The sequence below is a fragment of the Poecile atricapillus genome, chromosome 27 (genome assembly GCF_030490865.1).
Source record: "Poecile atricapillus isolate bPoeAtr1 chromosome 27, bPoeAtr1.hap1, whole genome shotgun sequence".
Lineage (NCBI taxonomy): Eukaryota > Metazoa > Chordata > Aves > Passeriformes > Paridae > Poecile > Poecile atricapillus.
Genome location: NC_081275.1, coordinates 3,850,927 through 3,872,070, shown reverse-complemented (window position 1 = coordinate 3,872,070; position 21,144 = coordinate 3,850,927). Strand labels below are relative to the sequence as shown.

The window sequence follows — 21,144 nt, the reverse complement described above, 5'->3', positions numbered from 1 at the left end:
TGCTCTTGCTCTGACCCACCACAGAGCTGCTGCCCACCCCAGAGTGACTCCAGGCACTGCTGTGAGTCAGCACTGCCTCATTTCAGCCTTCAGAGGAGCTGGGTTATTTTGGGTGCACCAACACCTGATGGAACAATAGCTGAGCAGTCCAAGGATCTGCTGCTCCAGCCACTTCAAAGAGCAGAGCCTGTGCCTGCCCTGCTCACAGAGCAGCTGTGCTCTTGCAAATCTTTCCAAAACACCGTTTCAGGCAAATACTCATCAGTAAACAGGGATGATTCAATCAGCCTTTCAGCTCTCTGGAAAGGTTCTCAATGATGAACTCACAGTGCATTTTTACTGACAGCTCCCTCCTTCTCCAGGATAGATCAACATATTTTCAAATACAAATGGCTTTGTAACATCAGATAAATATAAAATTCAAATACAGTTGTGTTTTGTGATGAATATCAAAATTGCTTTCCCCCTGCCCATCTTGAAAATAATTTAGAGAGAGGAAGGAGGGCTGCCTGCAGCATCCTGGGTTCACAATGCACAGTATTTAAGAGCAGTTAGGTGGCTGGCAGACTGGCATATTGGATAATTAAGTGCTAATTGAATGGAAGAAATTAAAGTCTCTGAGTCCTACTCCCTATCTCGTTTCCTGTCCTACCAGCTGACTCCATCACACAACAGAGCAGCTTCATTAAAAAGGGCTTTTCAGTTTGTCTGGAACACAAGGATGGCTCAGTGCTCTTGTAACTCTCATTTTCTGTTTTTTCCAGATGAACACTTGAACACACTGTCTTTATCACAGCTGGGCCTCAAAATAGTTTTAATGAAAGGAATAATTTTTAATGTGCTGATGACGATGCTTATGTGGAAGAAAAAAAAGGTGAGTATGCTTGGGGGGGATCTGAAAGTACCTGTCAGAAAACATCTGGATTGGTTCTTCAGATATGAATGCTCCTTCTCTCTGTAATAGCTGATTATTCAGTCTATCCAGATTTATTTTGTCTGCCAGCAATAAAACCCCTCCATTCCTCTGGCCATACAATTTTCACCCACTGCTCAAGTGCTTTTCCTTGTCCATAAGAATTTTTTTTCCTTTCAAGACATTTCTCCCTTCTATTTCTACATCCATCCTTTTCCTTGCCTGCATTCATCCATCAGATTTCTCCCCTCACCTGTCTCCAGCTGGGAAAGTTTAATGGTTATTGACTTTAATATAAATCCTAATATATTAATTTTTGCCCAGTGTCTGTTTCTTCTCTTCCTCTTGCCTGGACACTTCAGCTCTACAATTGTGCACTTGTGACTGTAACCCAAATAATGATTTAACACATCTTTGTTCTTGTTACAGGACTGAAAGTAACCAGGTGGTGCAGTCCTGAAATACCAAAACCATCTGCTTTGAGAGAGCTTTGAGAGAGCATCGTGAGCAAGAGGGAGCACAGGGATATTCCTTGTGCAAGAGCCATCACTTGCTGTTCTTATAAACCACACCAGCCATTATATTCTAAATTGCTTTATTTACATTGATTTCAAACTACTCAAAACGAAGCATTTCCAGCATTCTGCCCTGCAGATGCCAGGGTCATTCACCATACAGTGCCTCTTGTGCATGAACCTGACTTTGCTACAATTACACATTGCCAAGCATCGCTGTTACTTGCATTAAAATGATGAGTTCTGCCTGGAGCAGTGCTGTTTGTTAAAAACTGCAAGCTAAATATCACCTGGATGGGAATTTTTCCTATTTTGGTAGCTTTAGGGTATTCATGTCTCTTAGGGTGCACCCCCAGAAACCTTTTCAGGTGCAAATGAAACACTGAAAAGCAAAGGGAGGTTGACTCAGGATGCGCTGTCTTGCCACCCTTTGCTAGATCAGAGCAAGATATCCTTTTTTCCCACTAAAGGAAGAGCTGCAGGACTCCCAGAAGTCCCAAATTCAGTGAAATGGTCACTTAAATATCATAGAAAAAAAAAGAAAAATTATATTTTTTTTAAAGTCTATCTGACCATAACATCTTTCTAATTTAAACCAGTTTAAGATTTGGCTTTGTATTTAGCAAAAATACAAACAACTTTTTTTCTTTTTGTTTACTTCCAGCAACCTGAGATCTCCCAATTTCTTTTTGTAATAATTGCATAAAAATATACTGAAATATTTACCTGTCCCTGTGTGCCCACCTTGGAACAGTGCTTGCTTGTGGCATCTGCATGCTGTTAATTCATGAACTGTACTGGCACCAAGATGTCTTGGCATTTCTTTAGGCTGTTATCAAACAATTCTTACCAAAAATGAGAAATTTGTTTGTCTCGTATTTGTCTAAGGCATTGCTTCACCCTTTCAGCTGAGCTTTGGGGTGGAGGAGGGAAGGGGTTGGATCCACATGGAGGGTGGGAACACAGATCTGCGAGGATCTGTGCTTGTGAGGACAGTGGGGAGAGAAAAGGGGGAGCCCCCTGCCCCAAGGGCAGCCTCTGTGCTGGGTGGGGACAACAAAAACACGGCTTGGCCACAGTGAAGGGACTGGTCAGGGGTCCAGGCTCCTGGGGCAGATTGCTGCTGCTCTGGGGTACCCAGGACCCTGAGGTGTCCTGTCCCCAAGTCTCCCACTCCTGAGTGTCACAGCAGCACAGGGTCCTGCTTTTGTAGTGATGGACCCCCTTTGCCTTCAGGTTCTCTCTGCCCCTGGTAAGTCTGGAAGGGAAATGTTCTCCTTTTGTGACATCAATTTCTCCAACATCTTCTGATGCCCCAGTGATGCCTTTCTGGGACTATCTAAAAACAGAGGCCAGACAAAATCAAGGGAATAAAAAGCAGTTCTGTTTATTGAAGAGTCTTCAGGTACATTTTAGGCAGACAAAGCCCCCACAGGGGCTACACCCAAAAATGGATAATGGCTCACGAGTTTTCACACTTCTGTAAGTTTGGTCCAGTTGTATTTTGGGGGTTAATCTTCCATTTATAGCTTCAGGTAATGAGGTCATTTACCCCCAGTTTGTTCTCCCCAACTCACTTTAGTTTCCCTCTCTCAGGGCCTGAGGCAGTGAGGTTTCCTTGATTCGCAGGCCTAGAGAGGAATTGTTTTGTCTGACCAAAATGGGAAAGCATCAGCTGACATTGTATATGGAGTTTAGAGTTATACACTGAAGAATCTCAGGATTACAAATACACGAAAAATAGAAAAGCTAAAATCCTAAAGCATCACCAGGGCTTCCTCTGTGGGGGAGAAATGAGAAGTATGCTCTGACAGAAACACACTCCCCCTGCAAAGCCTGAACTTTGCCTGTACCTCCCACCAGCTCCCAAAGTGGCAGGAAAAGCTTCTCTGGACCAGTGAGGGTGGCTGTCCCTGACCCAGCTGGGCTCACAGCCTGCACAAGGAGCTGGTTTTGGAAAGGGTCACGATTCAAACACTTTTAGCCAAAAGCCCTGGTGCTTCCTGCGGGAGGACCCTGCTGGGATCTGACCCCACACTGCTGAGCAGCAACACAACAAATCCTCACTGGTGTCCTGCCCTGGTCCTGCACCTGAGCATTGAGCACTGACACAGGTCACAGAGTTACTGACCCCTCCTGACAAGGAGCAGCTTTCAACCTTCCATGTCTACCCTGATTATTTTACAGTACAGATGTTCAGGGACTTGTTCTCCTTTCTCCCTTGACACAACCATAATTTTCAGATCTCTCCAGCTGTAGGAAGTCCATGGTTCTTTAAGTGCTGGATTCCAGGCAGCTCTTGGAGACTACATTCCACTCATGATGAAATCTGCCATGTCACTGGGAAGCCTGAAGAAGCTGCCTAAGCCATATATGAACTATAAAGCAAGTCAGAAGTCATTGCATTTCAGATATTAGCAACCAATCAACCTCATTCCAGAAACTTTCAGGGATGTAGAAGAAAATTTTCCATACTCATTTACCTTTAGCATCACTTTTTAGAATTAATAACCATCGTAAGTTTTTTATGTTGCAATTCAAACTCACTCCCAGATGAAAGAGTTAAGGACTGTGCTGCTTCTGTTTCCACATCTGAGTCTTTCCTCTTCCAGGTTAAACTGACCCCAGGGACAGGATTTGCCAAGTGGGAGATGAGTTAAATGCTTTGACTAAAATGGCTCCTGGCATGTGACCTGCAAAGCAAGAATTTGTAATCTACTTCAAAGACACTTTCAGATATCAGGCTGTCAATCTCCCACCACCACAACGTGCCCCCCCTTGCCTGCATTTTCTTGTTTATTTCAAGATATGAAAACCACAGAGCAAAGCAAAGCCAGGAAATAACACAGCAGGACAGGAGGTGGGCTCGTGGCCCAGCTGGGGCAGGAAGAGGCCACAGCACAAGTTCCATGACGCCACAATCGAGATCTGGGTCACCACCGATGCTCGTCTATACCTGACCACAAAAACCACTTCCTCTGGAAAGTGCAGCACAAAGGGGGTGGGGGCAGCACGTGGCAGGGAGGGGAGAGGCTGTGGAAAAGAACAGCAGACGTTAGACCACAAGCCAAAGTGGAATGAGATTGACATCCTCCCCTCCCAGCCTCACCACAGCCTGCACTTGGGGAGCTGTTTTTGGGTACAGCAGCAGGGATTGAGCTATGTATAGAGTGGGCAGGGAAAGGAGGGGAGAAATGCTTGATAAAGCATGGTGGGATTAGATTACAAAACTCTTAGAATTGTGTCATAGTTCTGAATTTGCTGATAGGTCTCTGCACCCTGTTTAGAGATTGGAAAATCCTTCCACTTCTCCTGACCCGGATGAGAAGGAAGGATGAAGTGGCAGGCCAGAGTCCTCTCATACTGTCAGGGAAGGAGGTTTCCATGGTCCACATTTAGCATCCTCTCCCCTGTGTGCAGAAGATGAATTGGTGTGTTTTTTCAGGGTTTTGTTGGAGAAAATATCCTGCCCAATATTTGTCACCTCTCATCAAACATGGCCCTGTGCACAAACCATCCTCTCTAATTTTCCTCTTCCTCCTTGTGTTACCAGGGACCCAAGTGTGGACTTTACAAGGACCAGAATCTGAAGGTGTCAGTGGATTTGTTGAAGCGTATTCCAACGCAGGAGGAGCTGTGGTAGGACTTGGATTCATCATAGGGTCACAGAATCCCAGAATGGTTTGGTTTGGAAGGGACCTTAAAGCTCATCCAGCCCCACCCCTGCCATGGCAGGGACACCTCCCACTGTCCCAGGTTGCTCCAGCCCCAATGTCCAGCCTGGCCTTGGGCACTGCCAGGGATCCAGGGGCAGCCCCAGCTACTCTGGGCACCCTGTGCCAGGGCCTCACGACCCTCACAGGGACAAATTTCTTCCCAATATCCCATCTAACCCTGCCCTCTGGCAGTCTGAAACCATTCCACCTTGCTGTATCACTACTTTGTGAAAAGTCCCTTTGCAATTCTACTTCCCCTCAAGAATTCTACTGTCCAATTAATGGCAACTGGATGAATCATAAGCAGGAAAGAAGCAGGAAAAACGGGGGGAAAACCCCAAAACCTCCACAGCAAAGCCTCACATCTCCTCTCACTCAGCCCCTGTGCCCCAGGCAGCGGCCGGGGGAGGCTCCATGCCAGAGCTGAGCATCATCCCCAACATTTGCTGCTCCTGCTGCCCTGGCACAGCTCAGGGCCCTTCTGGTGAGAAAGCAGAGCTGTGTGGGTCATTTACCATCCTATTGCTTCTGCCCAAGTGAAGCTGCCAGGCCTTGCAGAGCTGTGCTTTGCATTGCCAGCTGGATGGGTGTTGATGACAGATCGTGTCCCTCTGACAGTCCTTCCCCCAACAAAGGGGACAGGAGTGGGTGAGCTCCTGGGAGGGGACACAACCAGGCCAGCTGGCCCGAATTAGGCAGGATATTCCATACCACATTATCAGCAATTGAGAGACAGGGACATCCAAGTCAAGATCTGAAGCCAATTTCATAGAGCATACAAGGTGTTTATATAGGGTTTTACTTGTATGGCACTTACATAGGGTTCTATTTTTGTAACAATTTCCCATTGGTTATACATTCTTCATGACATCATCACAAACTTTGACAACATATCCCTTGGTCACTTCTGCCCCAGGGAGGAGTTATCTGTGTCTGTCTCTCCCATGGTTTCTGTTTGATTAGGTTTAAGATTCCAGGCTCCTTTATCAGTTCCACTGTGCTCTGTTTTATTCCCCATGCCATACGATGTCAGCTCAGATACATAAGCTAAAGGAGAGATGAGGAAGGGAGGGTATTCCTGAATTTTCAGTGTTTTCCTTCTGAAGGAACCATCACAAGTGCCAAAGCCCTGCTTCCCGGGAAGTGTCCAAACATCACTGCTGATGGGAAGCAGAGACTGACTTTTATTTTTTCTTTTTAGCCCATGCATGTGCAGATCTCTACTGATTTCTTTCTTTTACTGTAATAAAGCTGCCTTATCTCACCCTGCTGGTCGTTCTCCATGTTATTCTCTCCCCTGTCCCAGTGGGAGTGATGGAGTGATTGAGTGGGCACCTGACACCCAGCCAGAGTCACCTCACTACACCAGCCCTGCCCCGAGCCCCTGCCTGCTCTCCCAGGGCTGCTGTCACTGCAAACGAGTCCAGGAGTGGTGGTGCCCAAGCCACACGAGTTCTTTGTTCCTGACAGAGACCCAGACTCCATTCTCTAGGACAGTAAAAACCCTGACCCCTCACAGCCCGTGCTAGGCAAGAGAGCCCCAGGTTTCAGACTGTTACAGCTTCAATGGTTGCAGCACAGCTGGAAATGCTAAAAAGGTGATAGACAGGAGCCAAATGGAATTCTGAAAGGTTCTGAAGCCATCAGAGACCCAAAGTTCCATCTCCTCAGTGCAGCACACAAACATTTCCATGCCATGGAGTCTCAAGGCTCTCAAGGTTTTACCTCCCCAGCGTTTCAGCTGCAGAGAAATCCAGACGAGCACGAAGCAGGATCAGTGTGAGGACCAAACCTCTTACATGAAGGTTCTAGTGAGACCTGAACACACTCGATCAGCACAATGGCATGAGGTTCAAAGCCAAGTGCTGCTCCTGCAGTGGGGTCACAGCAACCCCCTGCAGCTCCAGGCTGGGGCAGGAGTGGTTCAAGAGCCATTCAGCAGAAAGGGAGCTGGCAGCGCTGGTTGCCAGCCGGCTCAGTGTGAGCCAACAGTGTGCCCAAGTGGCCAAAAAGGCCAATAGCAACCTGGCTTGTGTAAATAGTGCAGCCACAAGGGATCACCCCCTGTACTCAGCCTTGGTGAGGCTGCAGCTCGAGTGCTGCACTCAGTTCTGGACCCTTCACTTTAAAAAGAACTTTGAGGGACTGGAGTGTGCCCAGTGAAGAGCAACAAGGCTCATGAAAGGACTAGAAAATATTTCTCTTCTGAGGAATGGCTGAGGGAGAGCTGGGGTTGTTCAGTGTGGAGAAGAGATGGCTCAGAGGGGGTCACACCACACCTCACAACCTCAGAGGGTTGGAGTGAGGTGGGGCCGGTCTCTTGTGCTGTGACTGCAGAGAGCAGACCGAGGGAATGGCCTCGAGCTGAGACAGGAGATTCAGGTTAGATCAGGGTGGTCAGGCCTTGGAAGGGGCTGCCCAGAGAGGTGGCAGAGCCAACAAACCTGGGGTGCTCAGGAGGTCTCAGGATCTGGTGCTGGGTGATGAGGTTGAATCACAGTGGCAGTGCTGGGTGGATGGTTGGGCTGCACCATCTTGAAGGTCTCTTCCAGCCTTGATTGTGATTCTGGGGGGGGGAGCTTCTCCCTGGGCCCAGAGCAGCTCCAGTGCCACCCCGAGGCCCTGCCATTTGGGCAGTCCATCCCAACATCCCTGTGGTTATCAGCACGTCTCAGTGCAGGCACCCTGACACTGTGGAGGGTGGCTGTATCACCCAGAGGCCTCAGTGAGCCTCTAAGTCCAGCTGGAACATCCAGATGGGCCCCAGATGTCTCTGAGGGGTGTGGGAGGGTCTGTGGGAACTGGCTACACCTGGGGATGTGCTGGAGGGCACTTCCTTCCTTTTGTGACCACTAACCACAGCCTCATCTGAATTTTCCACAGCTTTGAAGCCCAGAGGCGCACGGGCAATGAACTCTGGAAGATCAAAAGGAAGGAAAGAGGGAGATGAGAAGGGTGGATGACAACTGAGTTTCCATGATCACTTGTTTCTGGGGTGCAGAAAAAAAGCCTGCTGGGTAGAAAGGAAGGGAGAGAGGTAAAACCAGGGAGTCATGCCTGAGAGGGAACCTGCATGCAGGAGAAGCTCTGTATTTGTCACCAACAAAAGGCTGCAGTATCATAAAGTGTTTTATTGATGATCACAGTTACACAATGAGACTGCAAACCCCTCCACAGAACACTCTGTGGAGGGAGATCTTGAGCCCTGTGTCCCCTTCCTCCACCAAGGAAGAAGGTGAGAGCGTGCTGGGCACTTCCCTGTGCCAGGCTTTGCCATCAGGAGCAGTTCAAGACCTGGAAAGAGAGCAGCAATGTTTCTGTAGAGCAGACAGGACAAAGCTCTCCCAAGCCCCAGTGATCCTGTGACCCCTTACAACAGTCATGGGCATGTCCCCACTCCTCAACACCCAACTGTCCCTGTCCACAGCTGCCTCATCTGCACAAAAACTCCAGACTTGAACCTCAGCCATACCATGGCCTCACAGAGCCCAGGACTTCCAGCTCCCAAAGCTTCTCCTGCAAAGAAGAATGGGGGATCTCCCTCCTGAGAGAAGAGTGTGAGTAGGTTTCTGTAACAGTCTCAGTTAAACTCTTTAATTATAAAAGCCAAAAAAGGAATGCTCAAAGTCAGAAAGCCACAAATCCTCACTCTGTGCCAACCCAGAGGACAACAGCTCAGCTGTGCTTGGCCCAGAGGAAGTTGGGAGCTCAGGGGATTCCTGGGTTCCCTCTCATTCCAGTTCTCCCTCAGTTCCCTGCAGTCCTGTGGTTGCCCCTTTTGTGACCCCACAGATCAGTACCTGGCAGCCTCTCCAAGAGGTCAGCCAACAAAATTGATGACGACGAGATGGAGAATGGTGTTGGCAAAGAGGAAATCAGCGAACGCCCGCTCCGGTGAAATGCCCTGGAACTCGCCCTTGTTCTGGGGGTTGATCTGGATCCGGAGACAAACTGCAGAGAAAGAATGAGCCATCAGTGGGAAGCACAGCCTTCCTGGGGCAGCCCAGCCCAGGATGGGAAGCCACTGGGGAAAAGTTATTCCATTGTTACTACAGATGAGCAGAACACTGTCAGGGAATTTGGATGGGGCTGTCATGGAGTCAGTGCTCCCACAGCACCACACACACCACAGGGTGCCCAGAGTCCTGTGGGGAACAGGCTCAGAGCAGGACTGGACTCACACAGAAGTGTGGATATTCCTATGTGCTCTGTTGGGTGTGTCAGAACACACAATGACACAGAATGGGTTGGGTTGGAAAAGACCTTAGAGATCTTCTCATTGCAATCCCAGGGACACTTTCCACTATCCCAGGTTGCTCCAAGCCCCATCTAACCTGGTCCTGGACACTTGAAGGAACTGGGGCAGTCACAGCTGCTCTGGGCAACGTGTGCCAGGGCCTCCCCACCCTCACAGGGAGGAATTCCTTCCCAATATCCCACCTAACCCTATCCTCCGGCAGTGGGAAGCTGTTCCCCCTTGCCTTGTCACTCCAGGCCCTTGTCCAAAGTCCTTCTCCAGCTGCCTTGGAGCCCCTTTAGGCCCTGGAAGGGGCTTTCAGGTCTCAGTGCAACCTTTTCCTCTCCCGAACACCCCCTGCTCTGCCAGGCTGTCTCCCCTGTGCTGAGGGGGGCTGCAGAGAAACAGGGCGGCTTTGGGCTATTCGGGGGAGCAGCACCGTGCATGTGTCACTGCTGGACTCTCGGTTTCACCGAGCCCCCGGCTGCCGGGACAGCTGTGGGGACAAGGATCCGAGCCCCGCAAGTGCCGAGCTGCCCAGGAGCTCCTGCCCCGCCGGGAGCGGAACGGGGAGCTCGGGAAAGGGCGGGGGGTGCTGAGGGTCCCGGGGCTCCCCGGCTGCCAGGGCGGCTCTGAGCGCTGCTCCGGGTCACCCGCTGATTTCTGAGGATCCCCGGCACACCCGCGGCCGCCGGGCGGGGGCTCAGGGTGACCGCCAGGGCTGTGAGGGGAACCGCGGGCCGGCACTGACCGCCCAGGATGAAGCTGCCGACGGCGGAGATGAAGCCGCTGAGGAAGGAGTTGAAGGGGAAGGTGCCGACGCCGAGGCAGTAGCCGAACTGCAGCGCGCCGGTGAGCAGCACGTAGAGCAGGAAGGCGTCCAGCGCCTTGAGGCGCCCGGCGGTGCCGCCGCCGTACTCGGACAGGAACCGCCGCGCCACGGCCCTCACCGAGCCCGCCATTGCCGCTCCCGCACTGCGCACGCGCCGCGCCGCCCCCCGCACCGCGCGTGCGCGCAGCGACGTGGCGCCAAGGGATAGGGGAAACCGTGCCTTCGGCCTGCGCATGCGCCAAGGGCTTCGCGGCGTCCGCACCCCCGGTGCTTTACAGAAGCCAATAAGAGCGCAGAACCGGCTGTTGCTGGGCAGATTAGAGAGCCGCTCCTTTTAAGATCCAATCAGAGCCCAGCACTGCTGCTGGGGGCGGGGCTTTGGCTGAGGCGGCTCGGCTGAGGGATTGTCCGGGGGTTTCTGGCCGAGGGTCTGTCCGAGATCCAGCACGAGGGTGGTGGAAAAGAGACCTTTATCGCCTGCTTGGAGCAGGGGAAAGGAAAAACACTGCTTTCCGTTTTTTATTTTTATGTATTTTTATTATTTTTATTTATTTTTATTTTTTTTCTTTAAAATCTGTCATGGTACTGAGCTTGAAGCGAGAGCAAAACAACTCTGCTGCTTTTAGGTTTCTGAAGGGGGGAACGACTTTTCAATAAAGCAAAGCAGAACTTTCCTCTACAGGTTCATTCTGTTTAAATCATTCCAACCTTCCTATCTCTCCAAAATGAGGAATGCTGTCACTGTCGGCAGTGGATGCTCCCACACGGGCTGTGCAATAAAGGAAGGGCATTTTCCTATCATAGAGACAGCGATTGGTTTAGATTTTATGAGGGATTTAACCCTCACCTTCTGCAGCAGGTCATAGTAGAGCCTTCAGGGTGGATTAGAGCGAGGTGACTCTGAATGATGGGTGTTTGTAAATATACACACATGCAGAGTTTATTGTAGAACAGTTTGGTTGCACACAAAATGAGGTTTGTAGCAATTCTGGTTGTCATTTATAGGAATATGACTGCACAGCCATAAAGATGGTTCAAAGGACTGTTTCAGTGCTCAAGGCCTGATGGAATTTACATCTCAGCAGAGTGGGAGTAACACAGAAAATACACAAAAGATAATGACCATAAACAAACATCAACTGCAAACATCACCTGGTATTGTCAGAGATACCTGGTATGAGAAAAAGATGAGAGAACCAAGGAATGAGGACCTAATTAACACTGGAGGCCAAGAGATCTGTAACAAATAGGAAACCAAGAACTTCATACCTTGAAACCAATGAACACTGAACCAATGAATTTCCATGGGTTTTAACTGTATAGGTATCTGAAAAATCTTGTAAGGAGTGATGTGTGATGGAAGGATTTTCTCTTCACACCTGGGCAATGTGTGGATGAAATTATTTCTGTTGCACATCCTGTCCAGAATAAATAATGCTTTCATTCTCTAACACTAAATACATTGTAGGAGGGTTTTGGCTTTTTCTGGAGTTTCTATGGCATTGCAGGGGAGCCATAAAAACTTGTCTTTGATACCAATAGTCAGATGGATCTGATGGGCCCGATGCTGGATTGTGGGAGTCAGTTTGGCTGTGTGAGGTACAGGAGCTGTTCCAGGGCCAGTGCCAGCTCTGAGGCATTGGTAATGCACTGTCAGCCACTGCTCCCTGTTGGGTTTACACACAGGAGAATTGTACAACTGCCCCTTGCTCCTGCAATCCTGCAGTTACTGCAGCAATTCCTCCACACATTCCCAAGGGCCGTGGGTAGGGTTTCACTTCTGTTCTTTTTAAAGGAAGCAGACTTGGAGCAGTTTGCAACAGATGCAGAGAGGGAGGTGGGAGACCAAACACCCATCCCCTGCCTGTGGCATCTGTTCAGACACATCACTATAATAGATCCAGCCCCAAGCTTTGCTGGTAGAGGCCTCACAATCATGACAACTTCTGTGGCTGTCTCATCCCCCAGTAACCAGGATTTTACCCAGGCTGAGCACTGGGATTGAGATTTACCAAAAAGCATCAGTTATCTATTTCTTTTTGTTGTCTGACCTAATGTCACGATGAGTGGCAAGTTCAGTTTGAAGTGCTGACATTTGTACCCTGGTATCTACCATAAAAGTAGCCAAGGATTTAAAAGGGTGGGAAATCAATGGGATTATCACATTTCTCTGGCTCTTTTCTGTTCTTTTCTGTGAGCCTTCACACGTAAATCCACCTGCCACTCCCCAGCTCACTTGCTGAGAGCAGTAGAGTCAGATTTCCCAACTCAGAGCAGGTTTAACTGGTTAGTTCAATTTCTAGACCGGCTGGGGGGATGACAGTGTTGGACTCCTGAGGGAGCCGCCCTCAGGAGGTGCTTTGATCTTATCCCAGTTCCTTATCAAGCCTGCCAGATTAGTGGTGGGTAATTTGTCCATTATTTCTTGAGGCCTTCCTTTTGCAACACCCTCCACCCACAAACTGTACCTTGTTCTCCCACAAGGTGACACATTTTGTCAGCAATTACCTGGTGAGGGAGGTTTTAGGACCTGTCCACCCTCCTGATGTCTGTTTTTGGTTTAGGACCACCTGTACCAGAGATACCCAGTTGCTGACCAGTAGTTATTAATTCTTGAGCTACCTCCAACCCGGTTATTCCTGGAGATGCACCCCTTCTCCAGGCCTAGGGTTTGCTATAATGTGCTTTTCTAATTGTTTAACGTGGACTTGTAGTGCATTAGGCAGGTCTTGGGACTGAGAGAGGAAATCTCTGTGGATTCCCCTCGATTTCCATAGGGGAATGTCATTGTGGGTGCAATAATTGCATGTGCATTAATTGCAGATGTGCACACTTTCCACAGTGTGGCCAGTTGTGGGGGGTTTACTCATGTAGGGATCTCCCTTTCCATAGGGTCCAAGCCCCCTGCCCCATGGGCTGTAGGAAATAGAAAAATGGAAAATTCTACAGATGCTGAAGGGCTTGATCTGCCAATCTCTCCTGTGCATCCTGAACCAAGGACCAACATTGGAAGGGGACAATCCCCATTTGGTTTGCCCTGGGCAATTATTCCTCTTCAATCAGTCATTAACCCACTTTGGGTTAGTGTGTCTTTCTCCCTGGTAGCACTTTGAGGGTCAGCTCAATTCTCTCCCAGAGAAAACCTTGCAACGGGCCCAGGGTACAGCAGAAGAAAGATTTGATGTGCCAGGTCATACCAGGAGTAACTGCATCTTTTGAGCCGAGTTCCTAGCACAAAGAATGTCTCTGCTACTCTCTGCTCTCTCCTACAATAGCAATTACCTGCTTCTGTCCTGATCTGATTCTAATTCCATCCTGGTTATTCTGAGACACCAAGAAAAGTGCGAGCTGCAGATCTTGTAGAGATACTATTCAGTGTTGTGCTAAACTCTGGGGAAAATTTGGGTTTTAAAGGCAGTACATGAAAGCACCACAGCTTGCAATCAAATGTAAGTTTGCTCCCATCTGCTTACAGCTCTCTAAGGTAGGAACAGCTGTAGGGTCATTCTATTTCCCTTTCTTAAGTGTATTTTCTCTCAGAGTTACACTGGTCTTGGACCTCTCTATTTTCCTGCTAATACTGATGTATTCCATTTAGTGTCTTTTTGCCACTGTCACTTTTCTTGTCCTCCAGGCTGGGAGCATGAGGGAATATGCACAAATCCCAAAAGTGTCCTTTTGCAGGCAACAACAGACACTAGACTGTGGTGGTGGAACGTCTTCTTTTAGAAGTCTGCTGTGGGGTGGCAGTCACCTCACTGTGGCTGTAGTTGTCACAGAGCTGCGGGAAGTGACAAATTCCTATAAAGTCTGAGTTATATATTGAAACTCCTCAGCTCTTATCCCACAGAAGTCTTTATGTGTATGAATAAAGAGTTACAGTTTTTAGCACCTGATCACCACTGATTAGCTCGTTTTTTCACAAAAAACATACTCATTTTTTCACTCTTTTTGTGCCTTGATTGTTGTTGTGGTTTGACATTGGCTAAATTCCAGGTACCTACAAAAAACTCTTCACTCCTTTTCTTTTGCTATAGTTGAGGAGGGAGAAAGAAAAGTAGAAAGAAAAGGGGCTCATGAGTTGAGATAAGGATCAGGAAGAAACACTTCAAGGAAGAAACACTTTAAGGGCAAAACTGGCTCAAAACTTAAAAGGTATAAAGAAAAATGTATTAACATAATTAAAAAATGATAATGAGAACTAAAATACACCTTTAGAACACCTTCTCCCCCACCCCCAGCCCTTCTTTTCTTCCCACCAACAGCACAGGGAGAAAAAACATGGGGGTTTTGTCAGTTTGTCACTTCTAGAAATCTTTTTTCAGTTTCCTTGATTGTTGTTGTGGTTTGACATTGGCTAAATTCCAGGTACCTACGAAAAATCTCTTCACTCCTTTTCTTTTGCTATAGTTGAGGAGGGAGAAAGAAAAGTAGAAAGGAAAGGGGCTCATGAGTTGAGATAAGGATCAGGAAGAAACACTTCAAGGAAGAAACACTTTAAGGGCAAAACTGGCTCAAAACTTAAAAGGTATAAAGAAAAATGTATTAACATAATTAAAAAATGATAATGAGAACTAAAATAAACCTTTAGAACACCTTCTCCCCCACCCCCAGCCCTTCTTTTCTTCCCACCAACAGCACAGGGAGACAAAACATGGGGGTTTTGTCAGTTTGTCACTTCTAGAAATCTTTTTTCAGTTTGCTTAGGGAGAGGAGTTTATTCAGTTATGTCGTGGGGTTCTTCCAAGGGGGACAGTTCTCTGTGAACTTCTCCAAGGTGGTTCTAACTTTGACAAGCAGCAGTCCTGCCTGACCTGCTGTGAGTGCATGCACCTGTGAAAGCTTAAGCACACTAATGGCATATTATGCAAGTTAAAATACAACTGCATCTATATATTGCATGCATTTCCTAGATGAAGGTAAGGTAAAGGGGTAGGATAGAGTAGCACACCCCATCCTAAAATGAGCTATGGCAGGGTGCTGGTACAGACCATGGATTAACAACTGGCAGAATGACACGTGAACCTGCTGGAAACACATATCCCAAACCATCATGGAGCTCCCACTCCTACATCAGAACTTCCTCATTTCCAAACATCATATACTACTGGTTTATTTCTAGCTCTGGAAACATCAGCAAACTAGAGGAAAACATGTTACAAACAAAGAGATGGGCTTTGTATCCCAAGTTTGGGATACTTGGAGTCCTTGTCTTTCCTCCTATTCTAAATGGTTACTGGTAATTTTGTTTATTTGTTCTTGGTGTGAGGTGCAGGAATTAAACCCAACCTCTGAATTGCTTCCCTCAGGAAGAGGGAAAGTATTAAATGTCAAATGTGGCGTTTTGATTCTGCAGAACTGAGATTTTCTTTAGTAACTGTCCTTTCCTCCTCTCCACAACTACTAATGAGCTGATTGGGATGAGTGAGTCCCAGTTTAAGCAAGGATCTGGGGTACTCCTCACTGACTTAGAAATGAGCTTGGTTTACAGGTTCTTACAAGGGTGTGTTTCCTCCTCCTTTATGTCTCTGCTTTAGGAATCCACATTAGTCACTTAATTTCTGATAGTGAAGAGAGAACAACGATAGTACCGAAGGGTGGTTTATACTCTGGTCACCATCCCTGGAAAGCTCAAAAACTGACTGGGTGTGGTACTCTGTGGTATGCTTTAGAGAGCCTGGTGGTGTTGAGTTGAAGGTTGGACTTGATGATCTTGGTTGGACTTGATCCTTTTACTGATGCTGTGATTCCTGTCTGACACTGGTGTCTGAGCTCAGCCTCTGGCAGGAACCTGAGCAGCTGGGGACCAGCTGGAGTGGGCTGAGCTCCCTCCCTTGTCCTGCACTGCTAACCCCAGCTGCAGGCTGTGGAGCAGCTCTGGACAGCCCTGTGGCTGCTGGAGGACTGCTGAGCACAGCAGCAGTGCCTCTGGGACACTGAAGGGTCACTGCACACCACGCTGCATCCACAGGCTGCTCTGGCCAGGCACTAAATCCTTCTTGTTAGCACTTGGGAGACTGGGACAGTTTTATACTGTGCACAGTATGAAAAAACCCCAAAGGTGGTATTAGAATGGTGTGAGTCCAGTGGAGGGCAAGGGAGTTTTTCAGAGAACTGGGGCACATGACACCTGAGGAGAAGCAGAGAGAAGACAAAGTCAAGAGGAGGGATCTGCCTGAACCGTCCACTGAGGGGGAGTTAGAGACAAGTTAGAGCCAGACCTCTCAGAACAAGAGGTGTTGGTCATGGCTTAAAGCAAATCTTTGCTGCACAAAAGGAAATAAATATTCACAATGAGAACACAAAGGGTATTTGTGGCACCACAGGAAAGTTGATACATTCCTGTGTTTGGAGATACCCACACTTAATTGAGAGAAGATCATGAGCAACCTTATCCAGCTTTGCTTTTAGCAAGGATTGGACCTCCAGAGGTCCTTCCCAGTCTCATTTTCTCTGTGCTTTCATTATGTTCTTGCTGTTCTTTCACAGGTGTTTTCCCACAAGGTGTTTATTCAGATTTTGATATCTAATTGGTCCCTGAGGTTTGACACAGTGAGGAAACACAAGACTGTAATACACTGCCACTATTATATAAAGGAACTGGAGAGGAAATTTTATTGCCAAAAATCAATTGTCAAGCTAAGTTAAGGCGAAAAAGAATCTGACTCACAATACTTTTTGTAGCATCCTGGATTGTTGTGGATATGGTAACTACCTGGAGCATTTCTTAGAGTTCAGGTGAAGTTTCCTGAAGAATAGAGAAAGTTTAAAGGGGCATTGACTTGGAAAACTGAACTTTTAGTCTTCAAACTAAAGTAAGAGCTGTTACTGAGGGAGTATTTTGATTTAGAGGAACACTGTCAACTTCCAGATAAAATCTGTCTGTCTGTGGTATTGAAAAATATGTTCTATATTTTGTATGGTTTGTGAGAGGGAAGTTGTTTTGTATTTTTTGAGAAACAACCATAAGATGATGCCAATAAACTCCTGTGTTTTGCTGGGAAAAGGGCACTAAGGGGAATGATTTGATGGGAATAGTGCATAAGGGTAATAATAGTAGTAATAATAATAATAATAATAATAATGAAGTATAATAATATTAATGCAATAAGTGCATCCCAGCTTTTAGCTACCTTTTTGTTGAGCATTTGAAGAGGGAAATTTGAGTATCTTGTTTGGTATGGGTTATCAGCTAAATAAGATGGGCTTGCTTTTCCTGGAAATTCATTACGTTGGTGTTTACTTAAGTCATTCAGAAATATCTGAAATTAATCTGAAATGAATCTAAAACCAGATTAAAATATCCAGATAACATAATAGATAAAACCTGGGAAACATGAGTGCAAAACAAGACAAGTCTCTTTTTAGAGCAAGGAGCACTGGTGTATGGGAGGAAGAGGAGGGAGAATGCAGTTGAAAAGCCACTGAAGGGACCTGGCAAGCCTGCAGGAAAAGACTGATTGAAGGGATCAGGCAGACTTTTTAGGTTTCCTTTCAGGAGATAATGGCATGGTGTAGTTCAGCAGTGCCCAGATGGGTGCACTGGTCAGAGAACACGTCTGAGCTTGGGGCGGGGTGCTGTGAGATGGAGGGATGATGCACATGGGGCTCTGAAGAATAAAGAATGTCCATCAGCATCAGAGTTGAGCCACTGGAGCTGCAGAGCTGAGGGTAAAGAAACACAATTTCCCCAAAGTTTTCCCAGTTCTCTCTCTCACACTGGTGCTTGCTGTAGCATCCAAGCACTGCTCTGGGTTTCACCTCCTCTCAGGGGTAGCCAGACAGCCTTAACTTTGCAGCATTGCTGTCTCTGGCCTCTTCACTGAAGAGTCTCCACCTCTCTTTCCCTGTCTCCTTTTAACTGCAGCAAGTTTCTCTTTTGCCATATTAATGTGTCCTTGAACCAATCTAACCTGCTTCAGAGTCAGTCTGTAGTGTGACTGCATTCCTCTGTGGTAAATCTCTGGACACAGGCAAAGTTCTCACTCTGGGCATTTTCCTATGTTTGCTGGAGGGTGGATGTTGTCAGATCATTCAGAGAAACCCAGGGTCCACAACAGCTTCTGCACCTCTCTCAAGTGTGCTGGGAGGGAACTGTAGGAATTGTTTTGACTGGAGTGAGGACTCAGTTTTAGAGATGGAGCTTGGGACTCCTTTTACATGGTCAGGATTTTTAATATGTGGTTGTTGTGGCTGCTTCATTCTTTTACAAGATGTTTGTTGCTGGTATTGCCCTATAATGTTAGCAAAGGCAAACTGACACATGTTTAATTGTTTTCCAACAGTTCCCAAAACTGGTCTTTTCTTTTTCTGTCAGCAGTGGTGTCCCAATGAACCGCACAACTGTGGTGGAATTTGTCCTCCTGGGACTGGCTAGCAGCCGCCATTTGGAGATCACCGTCTTTCTGTTTCTTGCCATTGCCTATTTCTTGATCCTGCTTGGAAACATTTCTGTCATCAGCATCACTCTTATGAATAACTTCCTTCAGACCCCGATGTACTACTTCCTCAGGAATTTTGCCCTTTTGGAAATCACTTTCACCTCCACATTCCTCCCCAGCACCCTGTACAGCCTCCTGACAGAGAGGAAGACAATTTCCCTGCCTGGTTGTTTCCTTCAGATGCTGTTTTTCTACTGCTTGGGTACCTGCACGCTTTTCCACATGGCAGTGATGTCCTTGGACCGCTATGTTGCCATTTGCCACCCTTTGCATTACACAGCTGTCATGAGCAGCAGATTTTGCCTGCAGCTGATCCTGAGCTGCTGGGCAGTGAGTTTTCTCTTGATGTTTCCTCCCACCATTATGACCGTGCAGTTGCCATTCTGTGGTCCCAATGTCATGAACCACTTTTACTGTGATGCTTCCCTGTTGTTGCAATTGTCCTGCACAGACACAAGCTTCATCGAGCAGCTGATGTTTATCATACTCATTATCATCCTCCCTGGTACCTTGATAGTAACTGCTGTTTCTTATGGCTGCATTATCCTCACCATCTTGCATATACCATCATCTGCAGGTAGGAAAAAGGCATTTTCCACTTGCTCAGCTCACCTCATAGTGGTGACGATGTTTTACAGCACGTGTCTTTACAGGTACATCCGCCCAGCACAGCGAGGTGGGCAGGACTCTGACAAAATTCTTTCTTTATTCTTTTCTGTGCTGACTCAGACGCTTAACCCGTACATCTACTCTCTCAGGAACAGGCAAGTCAAGCAAGCTTTAAAGGAGGGAATTCTGAAGTTTTCTGGCTCCCTGAGACAGATGTGAATGGTGGAGTAGCCCATCCAAATATCTGAATTGTTTCCCAAGTGCAACATCTGTATTGTGAATTAAAGATGCTCAATTCAAATGGTTTATGCTTTCTAGATGTTATGTAACTCCTTCTGTTGCAAACAAAAATGTGCTAGCACAGAAAAGATTTTCTAGTCTTCTGTTACCTGGCATCAGCTTTGCCTCAGCATTTTCCCCCTTGTTGGGATGGGTTAGCCTTGGTGAATAACCAATTTCCCACTCACACCTTCCACCCCACAGTGGGACAGAGCAGAGGCAGAAAAGAGGAAAAACAGAAACAAAAACTCGTAGATCAAGATAAAGACAGAGAGATGGTTTGCCAATTTCTACCAGAGTGAAACATATTGGATTTGGGGAAAACCAATGTAATTTATTACCAACTAAAATAGTTTAGATGGTGAGAAACAAAATGAAATGCTAAATATGTGCACTTCCCCCCTTTCTGTGCTGAAGTTTATTCATTCATTCCAGACTCCTCCAGCGCTGTCCCCAGCACACAGGGTGGGTGGGGAGGGTTGTGCTCAGTGCAGGGGTTTCCCCTCTGCTGCTTCTTTCCTGTCACATTTACCTCTGCTCCAGTGTGGGTTCTCCACAGGCTACAAAGAATACATTGAGCTACAAAGCAAGTACAAAAATAACATTCTTCTTCTTATTCTCATTTTTAGAACTTCAGCTTCCACAAAGCCATGGTTACAATCACTACCATATACACTATACCCATCAACAGAATCTCTTGTCCTCCCTCTAATGCAGTACAGGATAATCCTTGATCCCAAGTACAATTAATGGAACATTTTGTTTCAGTCTTAGCTGGAAAGGCATTTCCAGGTTTGGGGCTGGCTTTGGCTGTGTGTAGTGAATCCAGAAATCTCCACCAGTAATTTTTATAGCTGTGTGGATAGTAAGGAGAACTTGGAATGGTCCTTTCCACTTCTGCTTGAGTGGTTCTTTGCTCCAGTTCTGGACATATCCACAATCTCCTGGACAGTGAGAGTGTGGTGGAACATCCAAGGTCACTGATGATGCTAAAACAATAAACCTATTCAAGGATGACAATGTTTTCTCCCAAAGTTTCCCATACTCCCTCAAATTGTGATTCCTTACTGTGTGTTTTTCCCTGGGTATAATTACAGCCTGACATGGTCTCTCGTAGAGGATTTCATATGGAATTACCTTCTCCTTGGAGCCTGGCTGAATTCTAATTCTCAGCAATGCTGGGGGAAGAGCCTGTGGCCACTTAAGTGACGCTTCCTGTCAAATTTGGCCAGTGGTCCTGTTAAACCTCATGGTGTTGGTCCTTTGGACACTGGCTGTTCCCACTGACTGTGGCATTGGTGTGTCCAGGTGGGAGGCTCTGCACAGAGACTATTTGTGTGTGCAAAAATATTTAATGTAACAAGTGATACCAGGTCCCTGGAAGATCACTTTTTCCTGAACAAATAATAAACAACAGACTGCCAGTCCCTAAAAAAACCCAAAAAAACCCAAAATAAAAGCCTTACAAAAATAATAATGAGACAAGAGAGAAGAGGGAGAGAGAAAGAAGAGAAACATATAATTATAATAACTAACACTGAAATAAAAAACATTAAAAACATTTTTTTCTCATTATTTCCTTCAGTACCTGTTATATTTAAT

At 46.9% G+C, this 21,144-nt stretch overlaps 3 protein-coding genes across 3 annotated transcripts in view; 2 read left to right on the top strand and 1 right to left on the bottom strand.

The window, feature by feature from the left end:
* LOC131588716 (M1-specific T cell receptor alpha chain-like) overlaps positions 1–2,285 on the top strand; it is a 221,624-nt gene extending 219,339 nt beyond the window's left edge. Inside the window, exons 6-7 of the mRNA XM_058857643.1 lie at positions 765–874; positions 1,343–2,285. Coding sequence (XP_058713626.1) covers positions 765–874; positions 1,343–1,348 — 116 coding nt within the window. The 3' untranslated portion in view covers positions 1,349–2,285. The remainder of the gene's footprint in view (positions 1–764; positions 875–1,342) is intronic.
* A 5,970-nt stretch (positions 2,286–8,255) lies between these two features.
* On the bottom strand, positions 8,256–10,383 carry DAD1 (defender against cell death 1). The gene is made up of 3 exons (XM_058857945.1): positions 10,133–10,383; positions 8,945–9,095; positions 8,256–8,438 (listed from the first exon to the last, which is right to left on the bottom strand). The coding sequence occupies exons 1-2, from the start codon at positions 10,341–10,343 to the stop codon at positions 8,965–8,967; spliced, it is 342 nt and encodes a 113-aa protein (XP_058713928.1). The 5' UTR covers positions 10,344–10,383; the 3' UTR covers positions 8,256–8,438; positions 8,945–8,964.
* An 8,160-nt stretch (positions 10,384–18,543) lies between these two features.
* On the top strand, positions 18,544–19,482 carry LOC131588715 (olfactory receptor 6E1-like). The gene has a single exon (XM_058857641.1). It carries the CDS (start codon positions 18,544–18,546, stop codon positions 19,480–19,482), a length of 939 nt encoding a protein of 312 aa, XP_058713624.1.
* The last annotated feature ends 1,662 nt before the right edge of the window (positions 19,483–21,144 follow it).

What these genes read in the sequence shown, in the direction of transcription:
- DAD1 (XM_058857945.1), bottom strand. Translation starts at nt 10,343, where the DNA reads ATGGCGGGCTCGGTGAGGGCCGTGGCGCGGCGGTTCCTGTCCGAGTAC. An exon ending in CGGCAGCTTCATCCTGGGCG is followed by an intron (nt 9,096 to 10,132) that starts GTCAGTGCCGGC and finishes CTTTCTCTGCAG; the next exon opens with TTTGTCTCCGGATCCAGATC.
- LOC131588715 (XM_058857641.1), top strand. Translation starts at nt 18,544, where the DNA reads ATGAACCGCACAACTGTGGTGGAATTTGTCCTCCTGGGACTGGCTAGC.